This window comes from Chelonia mydas, chromosome 6 (genome assembly GCF_015237465.2).
Source record: "Chelonia mydas isolate rCheMyd1 chromosome 6, rCheMyd1.pri.v2, whole genome shotgun sequence".
In the NCBI taxonomy this organism is placed as follows: Eukaryota; Metazoa; Chordata; order Testudines; family Cheloniidae; genus Chelonia; species Chelonia mydas.
In genome coordinates, this window is record NC_051246.2 from 76,049,493 (window position 1) to 76,073,039 (window position 23,547).

At 42.6% G+C, this 23,547-nt stretch overlaps 1 protein-coding gene across 1 annotated transcript in view; it reads right to left on the reverse strand.

The window, feature by feature from the left end:
- RYR3 (ryanodine receptor 3) overlaps positions 1 to 23,547 on the reverse strand; it is a 481,354-nt gene that overhangs the window by 114,863 nt on the left and 342,944 nt on the right. Inside the window, exons 68-70 of the mRNA XM_043549389.1 lie at positions 4,638 to 4,725; positions 4,437 to 4,529; positions 430 to 450 (exon numbers count right to left, since the gene is read on the reverse strand). Coding sequence (XP_043405324.1) covers positions 430 to 450; positions 4,437 to 4,529; positions 4,638 to 4,725 — 202 coding nt within the window. The remainder of the gene's footprint in view (positions 1 to 429; positions 451 to 4,436; positions 4,530 to 4,637; positions 4,726 to 23,547) is intronic.

Consider the following 23,547-nt stretch of genomic DNA (forward strand, 5'->3'; position numbering starts at 1 on the left):
TAAAAATCAAGATGCAAGTTTTATAATGTGGGCCCATTAGATATGACTTCAGTAGGAGCTGCAGGTACTTAGCAACCTTAAAAATGAAGCTGCTTACAAGGTACCTACATACGGACTTAGACACATAACTTTAGGCACCCCAGCTTGCAAATTTGCTTCTATCCATATTACACACATATGCATTTAATATATACATGCACAGGTGTATGTGTAGGAATGTATACAGATCATGTGTAAAACATAATATGGAATACTTATATCTTTATAAAATCTGCTACATTATCAACAAGTCTAAGAAGGATTGGAAAAATAAAACATTAGTGGAGTGGAATAAGTTTAAATATTCAACACTTTCTCTGCCACAAATCTGTTATTTCAATGCAGTCCAAGTAACCAGTCTTTCTCATACTAAATATTCTCTAAACTTACCATTCCCCTCCGAGCAATCTGCTGCCATTTTTTCAGAAAAGAAAAATTAAAAAACTTGCTCAGCTTTAAATACATTTATCTTAATAAAGATTAACAAACAAGTATTGCATAGTCTAAATATACAGTGGATACTCTATCAACGTTTGGGTTATAGTGTAGCCATCTGTTAGAGATTGTAGATATTAAAACTTTATCCACTAAAAAGATTTTATTTCTATATATCCTCCCACTTTTTTCTATTTTATATAAATATATATTATACATAAGTATCATCACATATATTATAGATAATTGCCCAGAACTCTGGCTACATTTAAGGAGTACAGAATAGAGTTCAGAAATGGGGCGGGGGGGGAGGAGGAGAATAAAGCTACTTTTGTGCTTCCCTGCTTATTGACTGTGCACCAGGCCAAGCCCTGGAATAATTGAGAGCAGCATAAGGGCTGCTCTATTTTGCACCGGTTACTAATACTTTAAGGTGCCAAACCAGAAGGTGGAAGATCTCTTAGGCACAGAGAAACCCCAGCCACACCCGTTCTTACCCCAGTTCTGTCCTGTACACCACCAGTCAGGAAGTGAGCTGGTGTAGGAACGTCTACACTAGCTCCATAGCAACAGAGGATACTCAGTTACTAGCTGCACTGACATTAAGTCCAGCATCTGCCAATAGCATGGCATGAAACAGTCACATCATAGGAGACAATTTGGGCCAATATAGCTAACATTTATATTAATAATATTTACTCTATGTACATATACACTTATTTATTTGTTACAATTCATAAATAGTAGATCTAAATTCCAGCACTAAATACAATATGATGAATGATGACACAATAAGGAAGTGGAAAGTTTTGAGCTCCTTAATATCAAAATACTGCTTACATTAAGGTGAATGTTAAAATGAGCAGCATTATGAAACGGAAGTCCTGTCATATAATTTACTCTACTATTTAGTTGCTCAACAACAAGAAGAAGAAAATGGCAAACCTTATAACCAATCAACTACATTTCAAAAGTGATGGAATTTATAATTTTTCCACATCTAAAACATTTACATCAGTTTCCTATTACAATGTTCACTTATTTTACTAATAGTACTGAATACATACGAAGTGTGTTAAGAAACATTGTTTATTTCCACCTCTCCTGAATGATGCATTAAAAACACTCAAAGTGGTGCTGCACCTGTATCACATCATGATATTTTACTCATCACAAAACAAATGCCTACCTACATGAATGAATTCCTCTGCAATCACTCCTGCATATATGGTACCATATAAATAAAATATTTAACCATGAACAGTATAAACCATTATTTACATTCAGACATTTGCGATAACCATTCACAACCCACAGAAACACTATACTCCCATATCTACTTATACTCTTGTATGCACTGCATTTGGATAGAAAGATTCATTCTCACACCTATATATACACACATGTATACCTTTGAGCAAGTGTACAAATTTACCCATAAATTATATATACTTTATATAAAAATAACAAATGAGAGATGGGCAAAACTTTAATCCCAAATCCAAACCTCTACTCATTCTGTGTGGCTATTTATTTGGTTTTGAATTCCTATGATTTTGATCCTGCACTGGAGCCAACAACAGGTAGTATGTATTTTCTGTTTTGCAGTTCATATGTGGCTGAAATTCCCTGATAAGAACAGTTCTTATGATATTTCCCCTTTTCTAGATAGAAGACACTTCATATCATTTCAAGTCTTTTTGGGATAAAATATCACAGGAACAGTTTAAAACACTTTGGCAACACCAAAACTATAGCAAAGCCTTAATTTGGCTTTAAAACAAAGCCCCAGATCCTATTCTAAACCTAATCTGGAGTGAATTCTGTCCCAATTATTGACTCCTTAGTTTATTTCTAATATATATTTTATATACAAAACTATATACAATATATAAATATAATATATATAGTACATGTGTGTATGTTTATCTACATATCTATCCATCCATCCATCCACACACTTTCCCCTCATATGTATGTGGTGATAGCCATGTGATAAACTACTGAACAGTGTGATACATTTCATTTACTATGCATTTCTTCCTATCTCACCTACACTGTGCCCACTAATTCATCTTCCCATACAGGATTATATTAACATTTCAAATCCCTTAAGTGGCTTAAAGTAGCTGCTTTTTAATAAACAGACAAACACAAATCAGCTTCCCACAAAAATTTTTCATTCTTTCCTCCGAATGTAGAATTTCCTCTCTAAATGATACTGGTCTGAAGCCTAGCATGGGCACTTTTTAGTCAGGAACAAGTACAAAGTCTGATATTTTGACAGTTCAAATGTTTCATTGGAGGACACAATTTAGTTTTAGTCCTACTAGTCCCCAAATGCTGCATTTTAAATTTATGACATTTTTATGTTTAAGAAAGAAACTACATGGTAATTTACAGAGATTTTTAAATAAATTTAGAGGTATATACTTTCTGTCTCTTTGTGTCCTCTGACGTTAGACTACCTTAGTTACCATGAGTCCTGAGACACTTTCTCAGGGCGCTCAGAACTAAGTCACCGTATGTTACCCCTCTGCCTCCACAAGTACTCTCTGAATCTGTAAAAGGTGGATTCTCTAGCCATGCGGATCGAGGACACTGAGAACTAACTAAGCGAGAAACTGCCTGAGACCAGCATTATAATTTGTTAAATTTTAGACACTAGAAAGTGTGTTTTATTTTTGTTTTTATTTCTAACCACTTTCTGTTTCTATTACCCTTGCTTACCATCACTTAAATATCTTTTCCTTATTAATAAACTTATTTTTGTTTTGACCATACAATCACCTTAGTTCTGTGTATTAAAATAAAGTGTGGGTCCTCAGCAACACTAACAGGATTGTGTGTGCATTGTCTCTTTGGAGGCAGCGGCACTGGTAATTTCTGTGAGTGTCCGGTGATAGCGGCTAGATATTGCAAAGGAACACTCTTTCAGGGGATTTGGGAACTGTAATTCACTGAATGTTATCTGCAAGGCAAGGCTGAGACTGGCACAGTCTCAAGGAATTTGCTGTTGAGGCAGCTAGACTGGTGTGGCAGGGCGCTGACATAGTCTAATCTCCACCAAAGCTGTCTTGCTGATGCAGAGGGGTAATGCAATGGCTTATGGTTCTGGGCACCCTGCAAAAGCATCATAAGCCCACATTTATTTTTTTAAAACCTCTCTAGAAAATTTTAAAATAGGTTTTCTATAAATCTGTGACATATATAAAATACAGTGTGGTGTTTTGTGATATGTTTTCTTCAACACTAGTCTGGAATTAACCTGTGCAATTCACTTATGGGTTTGCTGTTGAGTACTGCGACCTTCCTCAGCTCATGCCAATGAAACCTTTAAGCCACTCTACCATACATTTTCTCCATCACATGTATATCAAAATATATTTTGCAGGCATCACCCTGGTATCTGGGCATGTTACAAAAATGAATAAAACAGAGATGAATGCTGTCAGTAATAAGCAACAAAGCAATATATAACTTATATACTGTACATATACATAAACAGATATATGCAGAGGATGAGCCCATACTGCTCCATTTACAGTAAATGGCAAAACACCTACTGACTTCAGGGGAGAGAAATCAGGCTATAAATGTTTCCTTGCATAATTTTCACAAAATATTGAACTTGTAATACACTAAAAAGTCCACACTGCTGCTTTTAAGATAAGCATTCTTTTGTACATGTAATCTTTCTAATGCTTTTTTGCAAACGTATGTAAATGGTTTCCTTCCATGCTTATTCAGCAAACATTTCATCATAAAATGTGATAAGTATAACTAGTTTCTGCACAGAAAGTTTCTTCATATTTATCATAAAAAAGCAACTGCATTTTTGTGTGCTCTATCAGCAGAGAAGCAGTAATTTGGTTATACTTTCAGAGCTATTCTGACTAAATATCAAAAAAGTGAAAAATATGATTCAGGTTTAATTGATCTTAAAATTTTTATTAACTTACTTTAGACATCTTGCTCTTGCTGTCGCCTGTTAAAAATGCCAAATTGTTGATTTCATTCTGAATCACAAAATTTTGTTCTTCTCTCTTGAAGTTCTAAAACAAAAATCACTAAGAAGTTGAAGTCATGAAGATTGTGTGCACCACATTTATATATACAAATACAGAACACTGGAAGATAAGAAATGAGAAATGACATCTTACATGTGATTTACACCACAAGATAAAAACCTCAGCTACCATTTGGAAGAGTTCATCAGAATCTGCATCTGGTTTCTTGAGCCAATTTGCTCTGAAAAGAAAAACAAGTCATGTTTACAATAAGAATTAACTCCACATAAATATTATTACGGTATTTGACTAAGTGGTTGTGTTTGTGTTGCTAACTTTAGAATGAAGTGAAGTGGCACTCAAACATTCTAAGTGCTAATGCAACTTCTCTTTATGTCTATCATGAATCACTATTCCCTCAGAGCGTAAAGGGTTCATTCAACTCTAGAAAGAATCTCTGACTGCACTGGAAGTTGGTTCATGGCCTGAATCATAGAATATCAGGGTTGGAAGGGACCTCAGGAGGCCATCTAGTCCAACCCCCTGCTCAGAGCAGGACCAATCCCCAAATAAATCATCCCAGCCAGGGCTTTCTCAAGCCTGATCTGAAAAACCTCCAAGGAAGGAGATTCTACTACCTCCCTTGCTAACCCATTCCAGTGCTTCACCACCCTCCTAGTGAAAAAGTTTTTCCTAACATCCAACCTAAACCTCCCGCACTGCAACTTGAGACGATTACCCCTCATTCTGTCATCTGCTACCACTGAGAACAGTCTAGATCCATCCTCTTCGGAACCCCCTTTCAGGAAGTTGAAAGCAGCTATCAAATCCCTCCTCATTCTTCTCTTCCGCAGACTAAACAATCCCAGTTCCCTCAGCCTCTCCTCGTAAGCCATGTGTTTCAGTCCCCTAATCATTTTTGTTGTCCTCCGCTGGATGCTTTCCAATTTTTTCACATCCTTCTTGCAGTGTGGGGCCCAAAACTGGACACAGTACTCCAGATGAGGCCTCACCAATGTCGAATAGAGGGGAACGATCACATCCCTCGATCTGCTCGCTATGCCCCTACTTATACAGCCCAAAATGCCGTTAGCCTTCTTGGCAACAAGGGCACACTGTTGACTCATATCCAACTTCTCGTCCACCATAACCCCTAGGTCCTTTTCTGCAGAACTGCTGCCTAACCATTCGGTCCCTGGTCTGTAGCGGTGCATTGGATTCTTCCGTCCTAAGTGCAGGACTCTGCACTTGTCCTTGTTGAACCTCATCAGATTTCTTTTGGCCCAATCCTCTAATTTCTAGGTCCCGCTGTATCCTATCCCTACCCTCCAGCGTATCTACCACTCCTCCCAGTTTAGTGTCCTCTGCAAACTTGCTGAGGGTGTAGTCCACACCATCCTCCAGATCATTAATGAAGATATTGAACAAAACTGGCCCCAGGACCAACCCTTGGGGCACTCCACTTGATACCAGCTGCCAACTAGACATGGAGCCATTGATCACTACCCGTTGAGCCTGATGATCTAGCCAGCTTTCTATCCACCTTATAGTCCATTCATCCAGCCCATACTTCTTTAACTTGCTGGCAAGAATACTGTGGGAGACCGTATCAAAAGCTTTGCTAAAGTCAAGGAATAACATGTCCACTGCTTTCCCCTCATCCACAGAGCCAGTCATCTCGTCATAGAAGACAATTAGATTAGTCAGGCATGACTTGCCCTTGGTGAATCCATGCTGACTGTTCCTGATCACTTTCCTCTCCTCTAAGTGCTTCATGATCATGTGCTTTATAAACTGCATGCAAATCACCCATTACAACTGAAGAGAAGTTGAGTATTTCTGATGTAAGCTTTAGGTGTTTTGTTTAAAATAGCTACACCGACTTTTCATTCACATAACCTGCCCTGATCATCTTTGCAGCTGATTGGGTACACTGGCTCCATGATATTCACTTGTTCACCATGAAAATATCATGCACTGGGTTAAAGATATTTCAAAATCTTTTTCTTCTGTGTACTTTCTTATTTGAACCATTCTCTACTTTTCACCAAAGGTTCTAGAGCAAGATTCTGGATCTTCACATGCCAAAACTGGCACTGCACTGCAGAAGTAGATCATTTTCAATGCTCTAAAGAGAAAACTTTTAGTAGAAAAGATCAATAAAGAACAGAAATTTCCTTATGATGCTAGGGTTTTGAAAGTGTCTATATCAGGGATTGGCAACCTTTGACACGGGGCCCACCAGGGTAAGCCCCCTGGTGGGCCGGGAAGCGGCGCGGGCCGAAGGATGTGCTGGCCACTGCTTCCCGCAGCTCCCATTGGCCTGGAGCGGCAAACCGCAGCCAGTAGGAGCCACGATCAGCCGAACCTGCAAACGCGGTAAGTAAACAAACCAGCCCGGACCGCCAGGGGGCTTACCCTGGCGGGCCGCATGCAAAAGGTTGCTGATCCCTGGTCTACATAACAAGACACTGTTTGGTTCATAGATTAATAGGGCTGGATCTACACATAAAATTTGGGTCGACCTAGCTACATTGCTTAGGACTGAAAAATCTGTGTGACGCAGTTACATCCTAATCCCCACTGTAGATGCAGCTAGATCGAAGGAAGAATTTCACCTATCAGAGAGGTGGACTACATACATAGACAGAAAACCCCCTTCCATTGATGTGGGAAGCATTTACACGACAGCACTACAGTGGCCAGCTACAGTGCTGTATCCAGAAGGGACCATGGTGATCATCTAGTTTTACTGCCTATATAACACAGGCCATAGAACTGCTCTAAAATAATTCCTTTTGAACTGGAGCATGTCTTTTAAAAACACAGTCAATCTTGGTTTAAAAATTGCCAGAGATGGAGAATGGTTGGGAGCCTATATGTCTCTATTACCATTGTGGAATGCCCTTGGAGAAACCAGAGAAGATAATAAACAAAATAAAAGTTTATTCTCTGCACTAGAAATAGTTCTAGCAAGAATAAGTCAGCACAAAAATAATTCATGTCTGAGGTTTATGACTAATATTTTGGAAGTACTCTTTTGGAACATTTCATTCAGAGGATAACTCCCAGGCAGTCAAACTGTCCCTCAATTTCAAGCATGCAACTCCTCCAAGGGCAGAATTTCACCATCTGTGCTTCCAAACTCGATTCTGTTTTTGGGTTTTAGTTTGCATAAGTGCTGACTGTGCAAATGCAACTGCTTTCCAGGAATGAATTTTTCAGTAGGTCCCTTCTCTAGGGACAACAGTAGTATAGCCAAGGCTGGTAGCACTACCTATTAATAAGGTTGCCTAACCCTTCCCATTATTAGACCCTGTTTTCGGTTGCTTATAATTGTGCGGAACTTTAACAGTCCAGGCTGCAATTTTCCATGCTGGGTGTCTGCCTCAGGCTGATTTTTTTTTTGCCAAGACAAAAATTCTAGCCAAAACAGTTGCAGCCATTTCTGAGAATGAGGTTAAGGGAAAATATGTTATTTTGCCCATGTAAAGAAATTCGGGTGACTTTGCTTTGAATAAATCCAATTCCAAATTTTGGAACCGGGATTTGAAAACTGGCAGGGATGAAAATTCAACCAAATTTGGCTGAGTTATGAATCTCTGAAAAATCAGTTTGCATATGCTCAGTAGATACTTCTTTGACATTAGCAGTTAAAATTGCAGAAGATTCATCTGCAATGGGTATGATTGAGCCTCTCACTGCCCTTAGTGCTGACCAGACTGTGCATGCACCTGCCCCACAAAACAACTCAGCATGCCCCATCCCCTCACAGCCCCGTGTGTTGACCAGACTGTGCACACATCACCTCAGAGAGAGGCCGAGCATTCTCCAGCCCAGGGATATGGGGCAAAGCCAGACTTTCCTTGCAATGACTGCTTCCAGCTGCCCTGGGCTGGGCTGGGACCGAGCACTGGAACAGAGAGCAGGGAGCCTCTCTCTCTTGTGCTCTCGACCCACCTGCTGGCATCCAGGGAGTGATTTGAATGCAGCAGGGAGAAAAGCAGGACAAAGGGGGGAGGGAAAAGACTAGGATGGGACTAGGAATCTAGTAAGGCTCGGACTGGAGATGGGAGCAAGAGAAATTGTGATTGGAAATGGCTGGCTAGAACACTTGGACTCACGGGTGGGGAAGGGGTGGCTAGGAGTGGGAGGCAGGGAGTGGAGTCTGCAATAGGGAACTGTGAAGGGGCAAAGAAAGCTGGAAAAAGCAGAATACGACAGAGTCAGGGAGAGACGGGGACTGAACACCAGTGAAAGAAACTGGGGGTGGGAGCGGACAGGGAGAAATGACTGGGAGCCAGTTGGCTGTGGGGGGCACCATTGAGATCAGACAAGAAGCACGGTAGAGAGGGAAGATGAGACTGGATGGACAAGGAACCAGTGGGTGGATGGGGGCAGAGACGGATGAGAGGCAGATCTGATAAGGAGCTGGGGTGCAGGAGAAAACTGAGTCTAGTTTGGCAAAGACACTAAGAAAAAGAGTGGGGGAGGAGCTGTGAGGGATGCGGGAGATGTAGATGGGATGAAAATCCCAGAGAATGAGTCTGTGACTGGGATCCAGGGAGAGGGAGAGGGGGAGACAGGGAGGGGAGAACTGGGACTCGCTGGGCAATGAAACTGGGACTGAGATGAAAAGCCTGAGGAATAAAGACTGGGACCGGGTACAGAAGAAGAATGGGACTTGGATAAGGAGCCAAGGGAAGAGAAAGGATTGGAACAGGGATAGGTTAGAGGGGACAAGGCAGAAAGGGCAAAGCTTTGGGGGTAGGGACAGGTAGAAGAGTCTGTGTCCAGTAGTACACACTTCCCTCCAGAGTCTGGAATGTAACCCAAGATTCTGGAGTTTCAGCATTTCTCTGATGTCAAGAGAGACAATATCAGTAAAACTCACTGACAATGTTTGTTTCATCCCTCTCTAGTGCTCGTCGACACAAAGGATGACACCCTACTACTGCTTTCAGTTCCCCATTAGGTCAAGTGGCAGAGATGTGTGCAGTGGATCTTAAGGTTCCAGCCCATGGAGTGTCGTGAGATGGAATTTCTGGGGTTTTTTTCAGCTTACTTTTTTTAAAAATGGGAAACTATACACACAAAACTACATCAATAGAACATTATTAAGGTTGCAAAGTGAAGCACTCATAGTAAAAGTCAAGTCATGCATTATGACACAATCTTTGATTACATGATGGAATACTATTTTTTCCACAGGAACCCTGCCGCATTCAGGGCACAGGGTGGACCTGCTCTGGGGATAAATTATGGTTGTGTAGTAAATAAGGCATTTCTCTGTAACACTCTTGCCTCATTTGTCAAAAAAGTTGGAAGGTGTGTTGTGATTTTGGCAAGGGATTGCAAAAGGAGAAAGGACAATCTCATGGTTAAGATAGTTGAATGTTGCCCTAGAGAACTGGAGTGCATCCCGGCCTCTGACACAAAGTTTCTGTGTGATGCTAGGCGAACCACTTAAACTAGATTTTTGACAGGTGCCACTAACTGTGTGTTCTTCATTTTCTGGGTGTCCAAGTTGAGATCCTGGGGTCTAATTTGTAAAAGTGCTGAGCACTCACAACTACATCAGAAATGAATGGGAACTGTGCTTTGAAAGTGGCATAGAATGCTAAGTATTCTGAAAAATCAAGTAGTAGTTGTTTAAAGTTTGGCACCCAAAATAATTTAAATTTATAGCAATTTGTACCTCTGCTCCTCATCTGTAAAATGGGAATACGACTATCCCTTACTTCCCAGGAGTGTTATGAAGATAAATTACTTAATGTTTGTGAAGCAATCAGATACTATAGTGACAAGACATAGAAAATGTCATGAGGATATTATTAATTCTCTCTTCAGAGCAAGGTTTGAATAGTGTGCACTAAATAAGGCCTGGGCTACACATTGAACAATGAGGATAAAACAAAATACTGAGTATCTGCTCATTCACGGAGCACCATCCATCCTGTACAATGAGCAAGGCAGGGATTCTGTGGAAAAAATAGTATCCAACCATGTATTTAAAGCTGTATCATAATAAACATAAACAAGGGGACCAAAATTAAAGTTGGACAGACAGCCTTAATTCTTGCATTTCCTGACTTTTGAGTTCTTGACTTTGCAACCTTAATAGTGCTCAACATAATTTTTTGTGTAATTTGAAAATGGACCAGGATTCTCCAAAAGGATCTCTACTTCTATTTAAATCTCTTCTTCAGCATCATCTTTAAGATTTATTCTGTCTTGTGCAAGTTAAACTTTTCAAACTGTCTTTGTGCTAGTGTTCTTAGGCATTTTGCAAGTTAAAGAAAATAGGCTACTCTGTAGTAAAAGGGGAAAACTACATTCTGCCTTTCACTCCCAACCCAGCAAAGCACTTAAACATGTGCTTTACTTTATGCATATGAGAAGTCTCATTGACATCAGTGGGACTGCTCATGTGCTTAAAGTTAAGCAAAAACTTACGTGTTCCTCTGGATCAGAGACTTAGAAGATAAAGCTTCTTAGGACAGGGGACCTTTTATACTTTATAAATAAAGAACCCCGTCTATATCTGGACTAATGTAACCATATCCATTTCTGGGCCTCTATGAAGAGTTTCACATTGCACAGATCATACTGTCCCTGAAATTTAATCTTTTTAGCGGAAATCCTTATCAGTAAGGTTTTATTTATAGGATTGAGATTGTGTACCATTGTGTTAAATTACTCTTGGCTGTGTCTTTTCTTTGTCCTTATTTATCCTTAGATTCTGAATTCTTCAGTTATATTACACTCTGAATTTAAACTTCTGTTAAATCTACTGCACACTTTTCCTGAGCTAACTAAATTTAGTAGGACTTGAGGTCAGTAATGTTCTTTTGTTCTATTTCTTATTGATTTTTCAGGAGGGCTCGCTATTCTTCTTTGTGTCAGTTGTCAAAGCTATCAGAGTTACTATTTGTACACTTTTCAGAACATTAATTAAAACAATTTACAGATCCATGGAGTGCCCTTGACATGATTGGGCTGGAAGATTCCTATTTATCCTACCTTTTGGTCTTGAAACAATTTGCTTCTCTTAGCCTGAATGACTACTTGTTGGCAGAATTAAAAATCTACTTTTAACACACTTCCTAGACCTTCACTTTTAGAACTCCATGATGGTAAACCTTATGTGTTTGTATTGTGAAGTCTGTGTATTAAGGAAATGGAAAATTTCTTACCAATAATTTCCTTTCTGCTAGCAGCATCTCCCACAATTCTACACACCCTAGATGGCCCATGAATCAAGGATCAAATATCAAGTGGAATCGTTACCATATCACCATCTTTCTTGGTCTAATGTAGTAATTTTGTTATTTCTGGAATAATTGTTCAAAATGTTATCCAAGATTTACAGCTTCGGAATAACTCATCTGGCAGCAAGCAGGAGGGGCAGGGCTGTGCCAAAACACTGATCTGCCTCTGTAAACTGCAAAGAGAGGAGATCTGCTGAGATGTCCATTATTGTGGGAGGTGCTGCTAGCAGAAAGGAAATTATCGGTAAGAAATTTTCCAATTTCCATTCTGCAGGCCAGTATCTCCCACAATGCTAGACATCTGGGAAATAGTGAGCAGTTAAAAACACAGAGGAAGAGAGTTATGAAACAAAAGTTTAGCAGGAAAGAATTACCCCCCTTTTTGTGAGCTCGCTTTCATCTGTATTATTTCTGAACCACTATCTGCAGTGTATTCCTGCCAAAGGAGGCCATCTCTGCAGGAGATAGAAGGTCCTCCTTGTAGTGCTTAATGAAGGTGTTAGCTGTAGACCAAGTGACCATTCTGCAAATTTCCAAAGTGGACACACTTGCTTGTTCCACCCAGGAGGTTGCTAAGGATCTCATGCAATGCACCTTTATCTCTTCTCAGACAGGAGCCTCTCATGATTTTGTAGGCTTCCACAGTACATAGTCTAATCCTCCTAGCGATGGAGGCTTGGAAGCCTTGAGTCCCTGGCATTTCAGGAGGAAGTCCACAAATAGGGACCTGATCTTTTTGTGGATTCTTGTATGCTTGAGATTTTTTCAGTGCTCTTCTGACATCTAAGGTACGCCATGACTTTTCAGTTGGATGTTGTTTGATATAGAAAGAAAGAAGCACAGCGTCTTGGGAAGCATAGAAGGAGGAATTTACCTTAGGAAAAAAAGAATTCTGGTATCCTGAACACCACTTTGTCTTTGTGGAACAAGCAGTAAGGCTCCTGTATAGATAAGGCTGTCAGCTTTTGCCTGGTGGACATGACAGCTACTAAGAAACAAGTCTTAATGGATAAATAAAAGGCTGACTCTAAAGTCACAGGCTCAAAGGGATGGCTTGTCAAGGCTCTCAAAACTAGTGGTAGGTCCCATTTTGGGAAGAGTGGCCTGACAGCCGGTCTGGCTAATTGGACTGTTCAGACGAATCTGGCTACCTGTGGATTGTCTGCCAGGGAGCCCAAGGATCCTGCAAATAGCATACTACTAAGAGCCTGACATGCAATGGCACCGAGCTGAAGGCCTCAGTCTATGCCTACTTGGAGAAAGTCCAGAATAGCTGGAATTCCTGGATTTCTGGCATTTGCACTACGCTCCTGTCACAATTTGTTAAATATTGACCAGATAGAGGAGTGCGCTTTTACTGTTGATACACACATACAGGCAAAAAGCAATGTCTTAATGACTCTGGAGGACAAACCGAGACTTTCTAGTTATTCCCTCTCAACAGCTAGGTTGTTAGCTGAAGCCATTTTGGGTCTGGATAAAGAAGAGGACCTTGTGAGGGTATGTCCTGTCTCCACAGAAGCTGGTGTGTGGACTCCAGTGTCAGCTCTATCAGGTCTGAGAACCAAGGTCTCCTCAGCCAATGAGGAGTTTTCAGTATTACCATCGCCTGTTCTTGTTTTATTTTCTGGACCACCTTCCCAGAAAGACATAAAGTGAGCCCTGAGGCCAACTCTGCAATAAAGCATCTGTCTTGATGCAGCTGCCTCCCTTGTAAAGTATTTTGGCCTCTTTGCATTGGTACAGTTTGTGAACAGGTTGGCTGAAGGAAGGCCAAACGTCTGAACAACGAGATCAAAACCCTTGTGATTCAGGCACCACTCCGAGTTGTTGACTCTATGCCTGCTGAACCCTTTGATGTGGATCGTTCTGAGGGAAAAGAGGAGCTGTTCCGCCCACCTCATTATTTCCATTGCTTACATGTGCAGTGCCAGACTCTTCATTTCCCCCTTGTTTGTTTAAATATGCAATCACAATTGTACTGTCTGATTGAACCAGATTGTTTTGCCTTAGGGTGGGCTAGAACCTTTTCAGAACTAGCTTAACTGCTCTGAGAGGTTTATGCTGTGAGCCTTTTCCTCCTGGCTCCAGAAGCCCTAGGCTCTTTAGGTCTGCAAATGAGCTCCCCAGCCCTCCAGGCTGGTGTTGGTTGTAAGGATGAAAGGATCTGGAAGGCAGATGGGCATGCCTTTATGGACATTGTTGTGGCTGTGACCACTGTAAGGAGTTGAACACTTGTGCTGGAAACCATACTTGAGCTTTCATGTTTTTTGGGAAGTCATCCCAGACTTTTAGTATGAAGACTTGAAGATTTCTGATGCATGACGGTGCCAATGGAGTACCCCTATGCACGACACCAGGAGTCCTATCAGTTGAAGGCTATGGTAGGTCTTTTGCAGCTCTGAACCAAGAAAATAAATTCCAGGATGGAACAAGAGAACTTTTCTTGGTACTGATGATGAAGATGCCCACCTTGAAGAGATTCAACACCTGAGAGGTGGCCCTGTAGCTGACTGCAATGGAGCTCTGATCAGGATGTCATCTAGGAAAGGGGACAGGTGAGTTTCCTGCAACCTGAGTCTAGCTATTATCACCAGTAACCTATTTGTAAGAACCCTGGCCAAATGGAAGTGTTTGCTACTGATAATGTTTGCTGCTGGAGATTAACCTCAGAAGTCTGAGGTGACATGGTCTCATGAGGATATGGAGATATGCAGCTGCTAGAACTACTTAAGTAAAGAAGTCCCCCAAGGACAGGGATGACACCATAGATGCCAGGATCTCCATCTGAAACTTCATTTTCTTCTTCCACTTGCTGATCCTTTTGAGGTTCTGATACCATCCATACACTTCTATACAATGAAGAATCATAGAATAAAAAAAACCAGGGAACTGTAGGACTGGAAGGGACTTTCGGAGGTGATCCAGTGCAGTCCCCTGCAGTTAAGGCAGGACTATGTAATAGCTAGACCATTTCTGACAGGTGTTTGTCTAACCTGTTCTTAAAACTTCCAATAATGGAGTTTCCACAGGCAATTTGTTCCAGCGCTTAAGTACCATGACAGTTAGGAAGTTTTTCCTAATGTCCAACCTAAACCACTTGCTGCAATTTAAGTCCATTGCTTCTTGTCCTATCCTCAGAGGTTCTCAAGAACACTTTTCACCCTCCTTCTGTAATAACCATTTATGTACTTGAAAACTGTTATCATGTCCCCTCTCAGTCTTCTCTTCTCCAGACTAAACAAACCCAATGTTTTCTATCTTTCCACATAGGTCATGTTTTCAAGATATTTAATTATTTTTTGGTCTTCTCTGTATTTTCTCCAAACTGTCCACATCTTTCCTGAAATGTCGTACCCAGAACTGGACACAATACTCCAGCTGATTCCTTATCAGCAAGGAGTAGAGCAGAAGAATTATTTCTCATGTCTTGCTTACAACACTCCTGCTAATACATCCCAGAATCATGTTCACTTCTTTTGCAAAAATTCTACACTGTTGACTCATACTTAGCTTGTGATCTACTATAACCCCCAGACCCCTTTCCGTATTACTCCTTCCTAGGCAGTCATTTCCTATTTTGTATGTGTGCATTTGATTGTTCCTTCCTAAATGGAGTACTTTGCATTTGTCCTTCTTGAATGTCATCCTATCTACTTCAGACCATTTCTCCAGTTTGTCCAGATCTTTTTGAATTTTAATTCTATCCTCCAAAGCACTTCCTACCCCTCCCAGATTTATATCATCCACAAACTTTATAAGTGTACTCTCTATGCCATTATCTAAATAATTTATGAAGATTGAGAAGATGGAGCAAAAGTGGAACCAAGAGAGCCTTTCTTCTGTTGAAACACTCTCTGTGACTCCCATATCCAGAAGATGGCATATTTCATCCTGGATCAGATTGTGTTTTATGGGGTTGTTGGAGATGGGTAACTGGATGAAGAATGGATGGGGTGGAGCCTGCAGCTTGATGGAGTAACCCTGGCTCACTATTTCCCTAACCCATTTGTCTGTCATCAATGAAAACCAATCCTCTAGAAAATGGGAAATACTGCCATTTCAGCTCTGGAGGGAAGCCTATGCAATCTTTGTCAAAGTGGATTTTGCAAGGGCTGAGGTCCCTCTGGACTTTCTCCCTGGACCTTGATTCCATTGTTTTCCCTTGGGGAATCTGCTGTCCCTTTTCTGGTACCTCTGTGAGGACGACGAGCAAAAGGAATGCCTCTCTCCCTAAAGGCTGGTCTATATTCCCTTTTGAGGGCACTTGGAGGGGAAGAGAAGGACACTTTGGATTTGCTGCACTGTCAGCCACCACCATATCTAGCCTTTTTCTCCAAAAAGGAGGGAGCCTGTAAACTTGGCCAAGCATAGCACTTGATTAGAGTGAACATCTCACCTTCCAGGGGTTGGAGCCATAAGTGGCGCCTGGCTACTGAGCTGAAGACCATGGCTTAGGCTGAGAACCTTATTGCATCCTCTGAAGTATTGGCGACAAACACTGTTGGTAGGGAGACTTTCTTTAAAGTGGAGCCAAAGTCAGCATGATCTCTGTCTTTAAGGGATTTGAGATCTTCCAGCCATGAAAGAGATGTTGGGACAGTGGTGGAGGAGGCTTCAATGCCCTTTCTGGGAGTGGTCTCCAATTTTCTATTGCTGGGGTCATTAATGAAGAACTCCCTTTCTGAGGGAATAACCATATCCTTGGTGAGGGATGCTACAGCTAGATCTTGAGGTCACTGTTGTTAATGTGTTTGCCCTATCAGTCTTGTTCCATTCAACACTAATCACCTCCTCGAAGAAGGACTGAAGAGATATTGCAGCCCCAGGGAAAGATGTTGAGGGGAGAAATTTACTCTGAGACTTACTCTCAGGAGCCTGCCCAGAGGGATTTCAGAGCGAGACAGCTCACCTTCCTCAGTGGAGGAGGAGTCAGAAGACTCATATCTCCTAGGTTTTTATTTTGCCTTTTTTCCCGCTCCTTTTTACCCTTTTTAGGATTTTTAACCTTTTCTGTGAACTTTGGGCGTGTAGAATCTCTGCTTCAGCTTTGGTGAGGCCTTCTTGTAGCTTGCTCTCCTTAGGGCCTGGTGAGGTCTGTCTTGGAATTCTCCTGATTGGGTCCCATTTCACTGGAAAGTGGGGGGCACTCACTGTCAGAGCCCTTCTGGTCAGCTTGGGAGGGAAGGGGCTGATTAGAAACCCTACTTATTTCCCCAAAACACTAAGAACCCACTTTAGGGAGGGGGACTTGTGGCCCCACAAGTGTCCCCTCTTTCTGCTCTTCAGGGATCATCCTGGGGATTTATATCCTCTCAGTTGAGTGGTCAGGGTTCTCCTCACTTTTGGAGCCTCTCCTTGCTCTGCATTGGGGTTCCTGGTCCATTGTTCCCTCATTGCTGTGTCGGCAAGTAGGGCATCCCCCTTACCCATCTGATTTATAATTGGAGTTAGGGACAGAAGGCTGGGTGTACACTGGGAACAACTTGTCATTGCTAAGCCTGGGAAGGCTGCCTCACACAGATTTTACCTGGTGCTTGTTTGGCTGCTCTGCCAACCCTGCAAGGGGCAGAGTAGCCATCAGGGAGATGCTGCAGTGGAAACTCAGGGAGGGTTAAACCACCAAAGGGTTAACTGACTTAGGGAGGAGGAGGGATGCTGAGGAGGGAAAACTGTTCCCCACTGCCCCAAAAAAACTGGACAGAGAAGTTAACATAAACAGAGTAAGGAAGGGAACAAAAGAAACTGCCAAAAGAGTCTGGAAGCAAGCAGGAGCAGTGGGGACATGGCCAGACTGTGTGGTGCCAAATGCTGATCAGCCTCTGGGAGGTGCAGAGAGAGAAGAGCAGCGCGGACGTTCAGAACTGTGGAGAAGTTGGGCTGCAGAAAAGAATGGCTACTTATCTTGGTTACTTACCTTATAGTACTGTGGGCCTTTGAGATATATTGTACAAATAGATTCCACTTGGTACACCTGCACCCCATTTGTGAGAGACCAGATTCTTTTGATGAATAGTGTTCATTGGGGCCACACCTGCCCCCTAGATGTTCCCAGGCCCCTCCACCCAAGAGCATAAAGGGAAGAATGGGCCTAACCATCCCTCAATGCCCTCACCAATACAGGACCCCAGGGGGGCAGGATTTCATAATAGGAAAGAAAGGCAGTTGGTGGAATCCATATAGAAAACATATCTCACAGAACCACAGTTACTGTACAGTAAGTAAGTGACTGTTCTTTCTTCTTCAAGTGATTGTCCACAGGAATTCTATGCTTGGTGATTGACAAGCGGTTGTCTGTTTGCTTGAAGGTGGGTAGTAGGAATTCTGCTTAAGCACTGACTCCAGAACAGCCATAGCAAAGTGAGCTTCTGATCTGGAAGCCTCTAACAATGTGTCTTGTAAAGGTGTGGACTGAGATCTATGTAGCTCCCCTACAGATTTTACCCCTGGGGGAATTCTGTGCCAAAAATTAAAAATTCTGTGCACATTTTAAAATTCTGCACATTTTATTTGTCAAAATAACATAATATAATCATACCCGTTTCAATTATTTTTGGTAATTTATTTCAAAATACCTGTCAGCAAGTATGCTTGTAACAATAAAGACAACAAAAAAGATTCAGAAAATGTTTGGTTTTTTTTACAAATAGATTCCTTACTAGGTATATTAATACAGAACTTTGAGTAATAATTCATTTAAACTACAATACAGAAACACATTTCCCGCACCCCTCAGAAGCAGTGCAAAGGCTTGGGAAGTCAGGGGTAATGGAGGAGCTGAGGGAGAGGGAAGTAATTGCCTGGGAGTGAACCTGGAGGGTTGCTGGGTGTGGGTGGGAGAAGTATGGAACAGGTTTGGGAGTGCACAAGAGAGATTATTAGGGAGCTGGGAAGCCTTCCCCATGCAGACCCTGGCTGACCCCTAACCTCTCCCATTCGGTCAGGCACATCTGCCCCTGTTCCCTTGTGTCCCTACACCTCCCTTCCCCCTGTCCCCAAGTGTCCCTGCACCCCCACTCAGCCACTTCCTCCCCCCCATCCCCATGTGGCCTGCATCCCCACTCAGACTCCCCCTATACCCATATGTCCCAGCACCCCCACTCCTATTCAGCTCCTGGCTCAATGCTGTCACCCATTAGGTCTGTCCCCCGTCCTCCCCCGACTAGCCATTCTGAACCACAGTTTGTGTGACCCCAGCAGCCTTGAGTGCCCCGCTCTGTCTGTTCCCCCCACATCCCATACTTCCTCACTTGGCTTTGCTATGAGGAACACAACCAGTGCCCCCTCCCTCTCAGAGTCTGGCTACTCTAGCCCATGACTCAGCTGCCCTCTGTTCTGGGGCCAAAGCAGCCCCTGGTGGGTGAAAGGTGTACTTGCACCCTCTCTCCAGCAGAATCTATTTTCTGTGGGGGACATAAATTTTGTGAGTGCCCAGTGGAACAGAATATCTCCAGGAGTAAGATTTCAGAAACAAGGAAATTCTTCAAACAGGCAGCAGCAGAGGCTGCCTGAGCTCTAGTGGAATGAACTCTAAAGTGACTAGGTGGATATAACTTGGCTAGCACTCAAAATGTTCCTATACAGTCACAGAGCCACTTAGATAATGTCTTTGAAGGGATAGTGCCTGTCCTTTAACCCTCTCTGAAAAGGGTATAAATAGCTTAGGGTGTTCCTGAATAATTTTGTTCTGTCGATGTAAAATGACAGTACCTTTACAATATGTGAAGTTTAGGTTCCTCTGAGGAAGAGTGAGTCTTTGGGAAGAATATTGGGATATAAATTAGTTTACATGGAATTCTGAAACAACCTTGGGATGAGGCCTGAGTGTGACCCTGTCCTTATGAAATAGTATGTAAGGCAACCTGCTATGAGGGCCTGAATCTTCCCTATTCTTTGACCTGCTGTAATGGTCACTAAAAAGGCAGCCTTCATTGTCAGACGGTATAGTGAGCTGGTTGCTAGGGGCTCTAATGGGGCCACATCAATCCTGCTAGTACTATACGGAGGTGCCAAGGGAGAGAAGGGGATGGCAAACGAAAGGAGAAACATGAATGAGACCTTTAATGAACCTTACCACTTTAGGGTGGGAAAATACAGTATGGTCTTATATAGGAGTGCAATATGCAGATATTGCTGTTAGATAGAGCCATATGGAGCTGACAGAAAGTCTAGATTGTACCATGGCTAGCAGATAGTCCAATATTGCAGAAATGGGTGTTGTGAAGGAAGACAGATGGTGCTGAGATCCCCACACAGAAGCGAAAAGTCAGACTAGTTGAGGCTTTCCTGCTTTGGAACAGAACATTCTGAACGTCAGCTGAACAGCCTCTTTTGGTGGATATCATCCAGCTAGCATCCAAGCTGTTATATGTAAGGAGTTTGAATATGGGTGCAGGGTTTAACCATTATTCTGCGAGACTATGTCAGGAAGAGCTGGCAAGGTGGTCAGTGGCTGCATAGAAATGTTAATTAGGTCCAAATACCAGAACTACACGTCCCAGGCTGAAGCTATCATAATCATCAGACCTATGTGTTGCTTCAGTTTCCTCAGAACCATGGTATCATGGGAATCAGTGGAAAGGCATACATCAGTCCCAGTGTTCAGGGGATGAAAAAGATATCTGGCCAGGGAGCCTGGACTGAAATCCCCAATGGAACAAAATGTTTGACACTTCTTGTTCTGTTGTGTGGCAAATAGGTCTACTTCTGGGAATTCCCACTTAAGAAAGATGTTCTGCAGGACTTAATATTTGACAGACCATGAGTTATTGTTGAGAAGTGTGTGCTGAGTCGATCTGCCAAAGTATTCTGAAGACTAGGAAGGTACCGAGCCACTGGTGTGATGTAATTCGGAATGCACCAACCTATTTATGCATAAGTTATACTTATCATAGAAGATTAGAGTTGGAAGGGACCCCAGGAGGTTACTAGTCCAACACCCTGCTCAAAGCAGGACCAACCCCAACTAAATCATTCCAGCCAGGGCTTTGTCAACCCGAGCCTTAAAAACCTCTAAGGATGGAGATTCCACCACCTCCCTAGGAAACCCATTCCAGTGCTTCACCACCCTCCTAGTGAAATAGTGTTTCCTAATATCCAACCTAGACCTCCCAAACTGCAACTTGAGACCATTGCTCCTTGTTCTGTCATCTGCCACCACTGAGAACAGCTTAGTTCCATCCTCTTTGGAACCCCCCTTCAGGTAGTTGAAGGCTGCTAGCAAATGCCCCCTCACTCTTCTCTTCTGCAGACTAAATAAGCCCAGTTCCCTCAGCCCCTCCTCATAAGTCATGTGCTCCAGCCCCCTAAATGATTTTCGTTGCCCTCTGATGGACTCTCTCCAATTTGTCCACATCCTTTCTGTATTGAGGGGGGGGGAAACTTGATGCAATACTCCAGATGTGGCCTCACCAGTGCCGAATAGAGGGGAATAATCACTTCCCTCAGTCTGCTGGCATTGCTCCTACTAATGCAGCCCAATGTGCTGTTAGCCTTCTTGGCAACAAGGGCACACTGTTGACCCATATCCAACTTCTCGTCCACTGTAATCCCCAGGTCCTTTTCTGCAGAACTGCTGCTTAGCCAGTCAGTCCCCAGTCTGTAGCAGTGCATGGGATTCTTCCATCCTAAGTGCAGGACTTTGCACTTGTCCTTGTTGAACCTCATCAGATTTCTTTTGGCCCAATCCTCCGATTTGTCTAGGTCTCTCTGGACCCTATAGCATATCTACCTCTCCCCCCAGCTTAGCGTTATCCACGAACTTGCTGAGGATGTAATCCATCCCATCATTGAGATCATTAATGAAGATGTTGAATAAAACTGGCCCCAGGACCGATCCCTGGGGCACCCCGCTTGATACCATCTGCCAACTACACATCGAGCTATTGATCATGACCCATTGGCCATATCAGCCAAACTCCAAATAACATGTGGCTTATTATCAGGTCCTCCTTTCTAAGTATGACTATATAAAATGAGATAAGTTGTCTCAATTTGTGCACAAGCTTCAAAAAAAACATCAAGAGGAGATGATGGTCTCATTTCTTCAGGACCGTCTCTCTGGGTGTAGATTTGGGAGATCCCTGCTCTTCTAATGTTTTCTGGACAGCAGTCACTCCAAGTAAACCCAGTACTGGGTGGGAATAAAACTATTCAAATCTCATGGAAGGGATCTGATACCTCCGGTCAGCTCACTTTGATGTGGAAAGGATGGGCATTTGCATGTAGCATGGATCTTTTGCAGGCTCCCACAGTCCTTCATTTATGGCCATCATGAGCCTGCTGGGTGTGGAAAAGTGTAAGATGTCCTGGAGTTTATGTGTTTTTTTCTTTACCACTTCCATTGGTATATCCAGGGTCTGTGGGACAGCTTGAAGTCCTCCACTGAGGCAGACATAGAAAGGTTCACAGCCTCATCCAGGTGAGATCACATTGAGGACCAGTTGTTCTTCCCCTTGCACTTGAGGCTCTTCTTCACTTTCATCCTCCTGCCTGTCCAGGACCTCAGGCTGTACTATCTGACCTGGCTGGAATGACCTATACTGCTTCTTTGAGGAGGGGGAGCTAGCTGTGGAAATGGCAGACGATGCAAGCATTCTAGAATTTGACTGCACTCCCTCGGTCATCCCATAGGGCCATAGTTAGTAGGGTTATGAACACTGAGTTGGTATCAGGAGGGATGCTCCCTATGAATCCCAGGTCTCTTTCTGCTACCTCTCAGAATCCTCTCAAGAATCCCTTCCTGACAGCAAAAACGATTCAGCCAGTTCCAAGAACTAGGCTAAGGAAAAATAAATTGTTTTGCAATGTGAAAAAAATTCTGGTGACCTTTTCTTTGGGAAGTTCTAACATCCCCAAGAACCTGTACAACCTTAAGTCATTCCCCTTGTTTGTAATGCATTATGATACGGTCTTTAGTTACATTATCACATGCCATTTTTTCCTGAGGACCCCTGCCTCATTCAGTGAACAAGGTGGATCTGCTCTGGGGTTGAATCAGGGCTGTGTAGTAAAGTGTCATTTGGTGCGGAAGTTGGAAGGTGTGTAGGACAGCTGGTTGGAATTTTTTTGATGGAATGGATTTTTCCATCAGAAAATGTTGATTCATCAGCATCAAAATGTTTTGAAGGAATGTGACAAGTTAGACTAAATTCCAGTGGAAACCAGGCAGATTTCTAAACTTGCCTGGTCTTCTCCCTACTTGCTGGCTCCTAAGTAGTGCACATTCCTGAATCCATGGCAGCCCAGGGGGCGTTGCCTCAGAGCTGGAGTTCCCAGGGCTTCCATGATCCCTGAGCTTCCTGACTCCCAGGACTCCTGACAGCTCAGGGAGCCTCAGGGAACACATCAAAAATGTCAAAACAAAATATTATTTTGACTGTTTCTAAACAAAATTATTGGAATTCCCATTCCACAGAAATTTCAAACTTTCATTCTTTTTTGGAATTTTTTTTTAAATATCAGAACTTTCCTCAGAGGAGGAATGCTGGTTTCTAGCCAGCTCTAGTCTGTAGAGAACGGAGCTTGGGAATCCAGGAAGAGAAGAAAACAGTCTCATGGCAAAGGTAGTGGAATGCTGCCCTGGAGAACTGCATTCTGTCCCTGCTTCTACCAAAGTCTTCTTATGTAATGCCAGGTAACCACTTATACCAAACTATTAAGTGTGTGTTCCTCATTCTCTGGGTACCTGACTTGAGACTCTGGAATCTGATTTATAGAAGTGCTGAGCACTCACAGCTGAAACTGGTATATACTAAATAATGCCAATTATTCCTCCCCTCATGGGAGTGTTG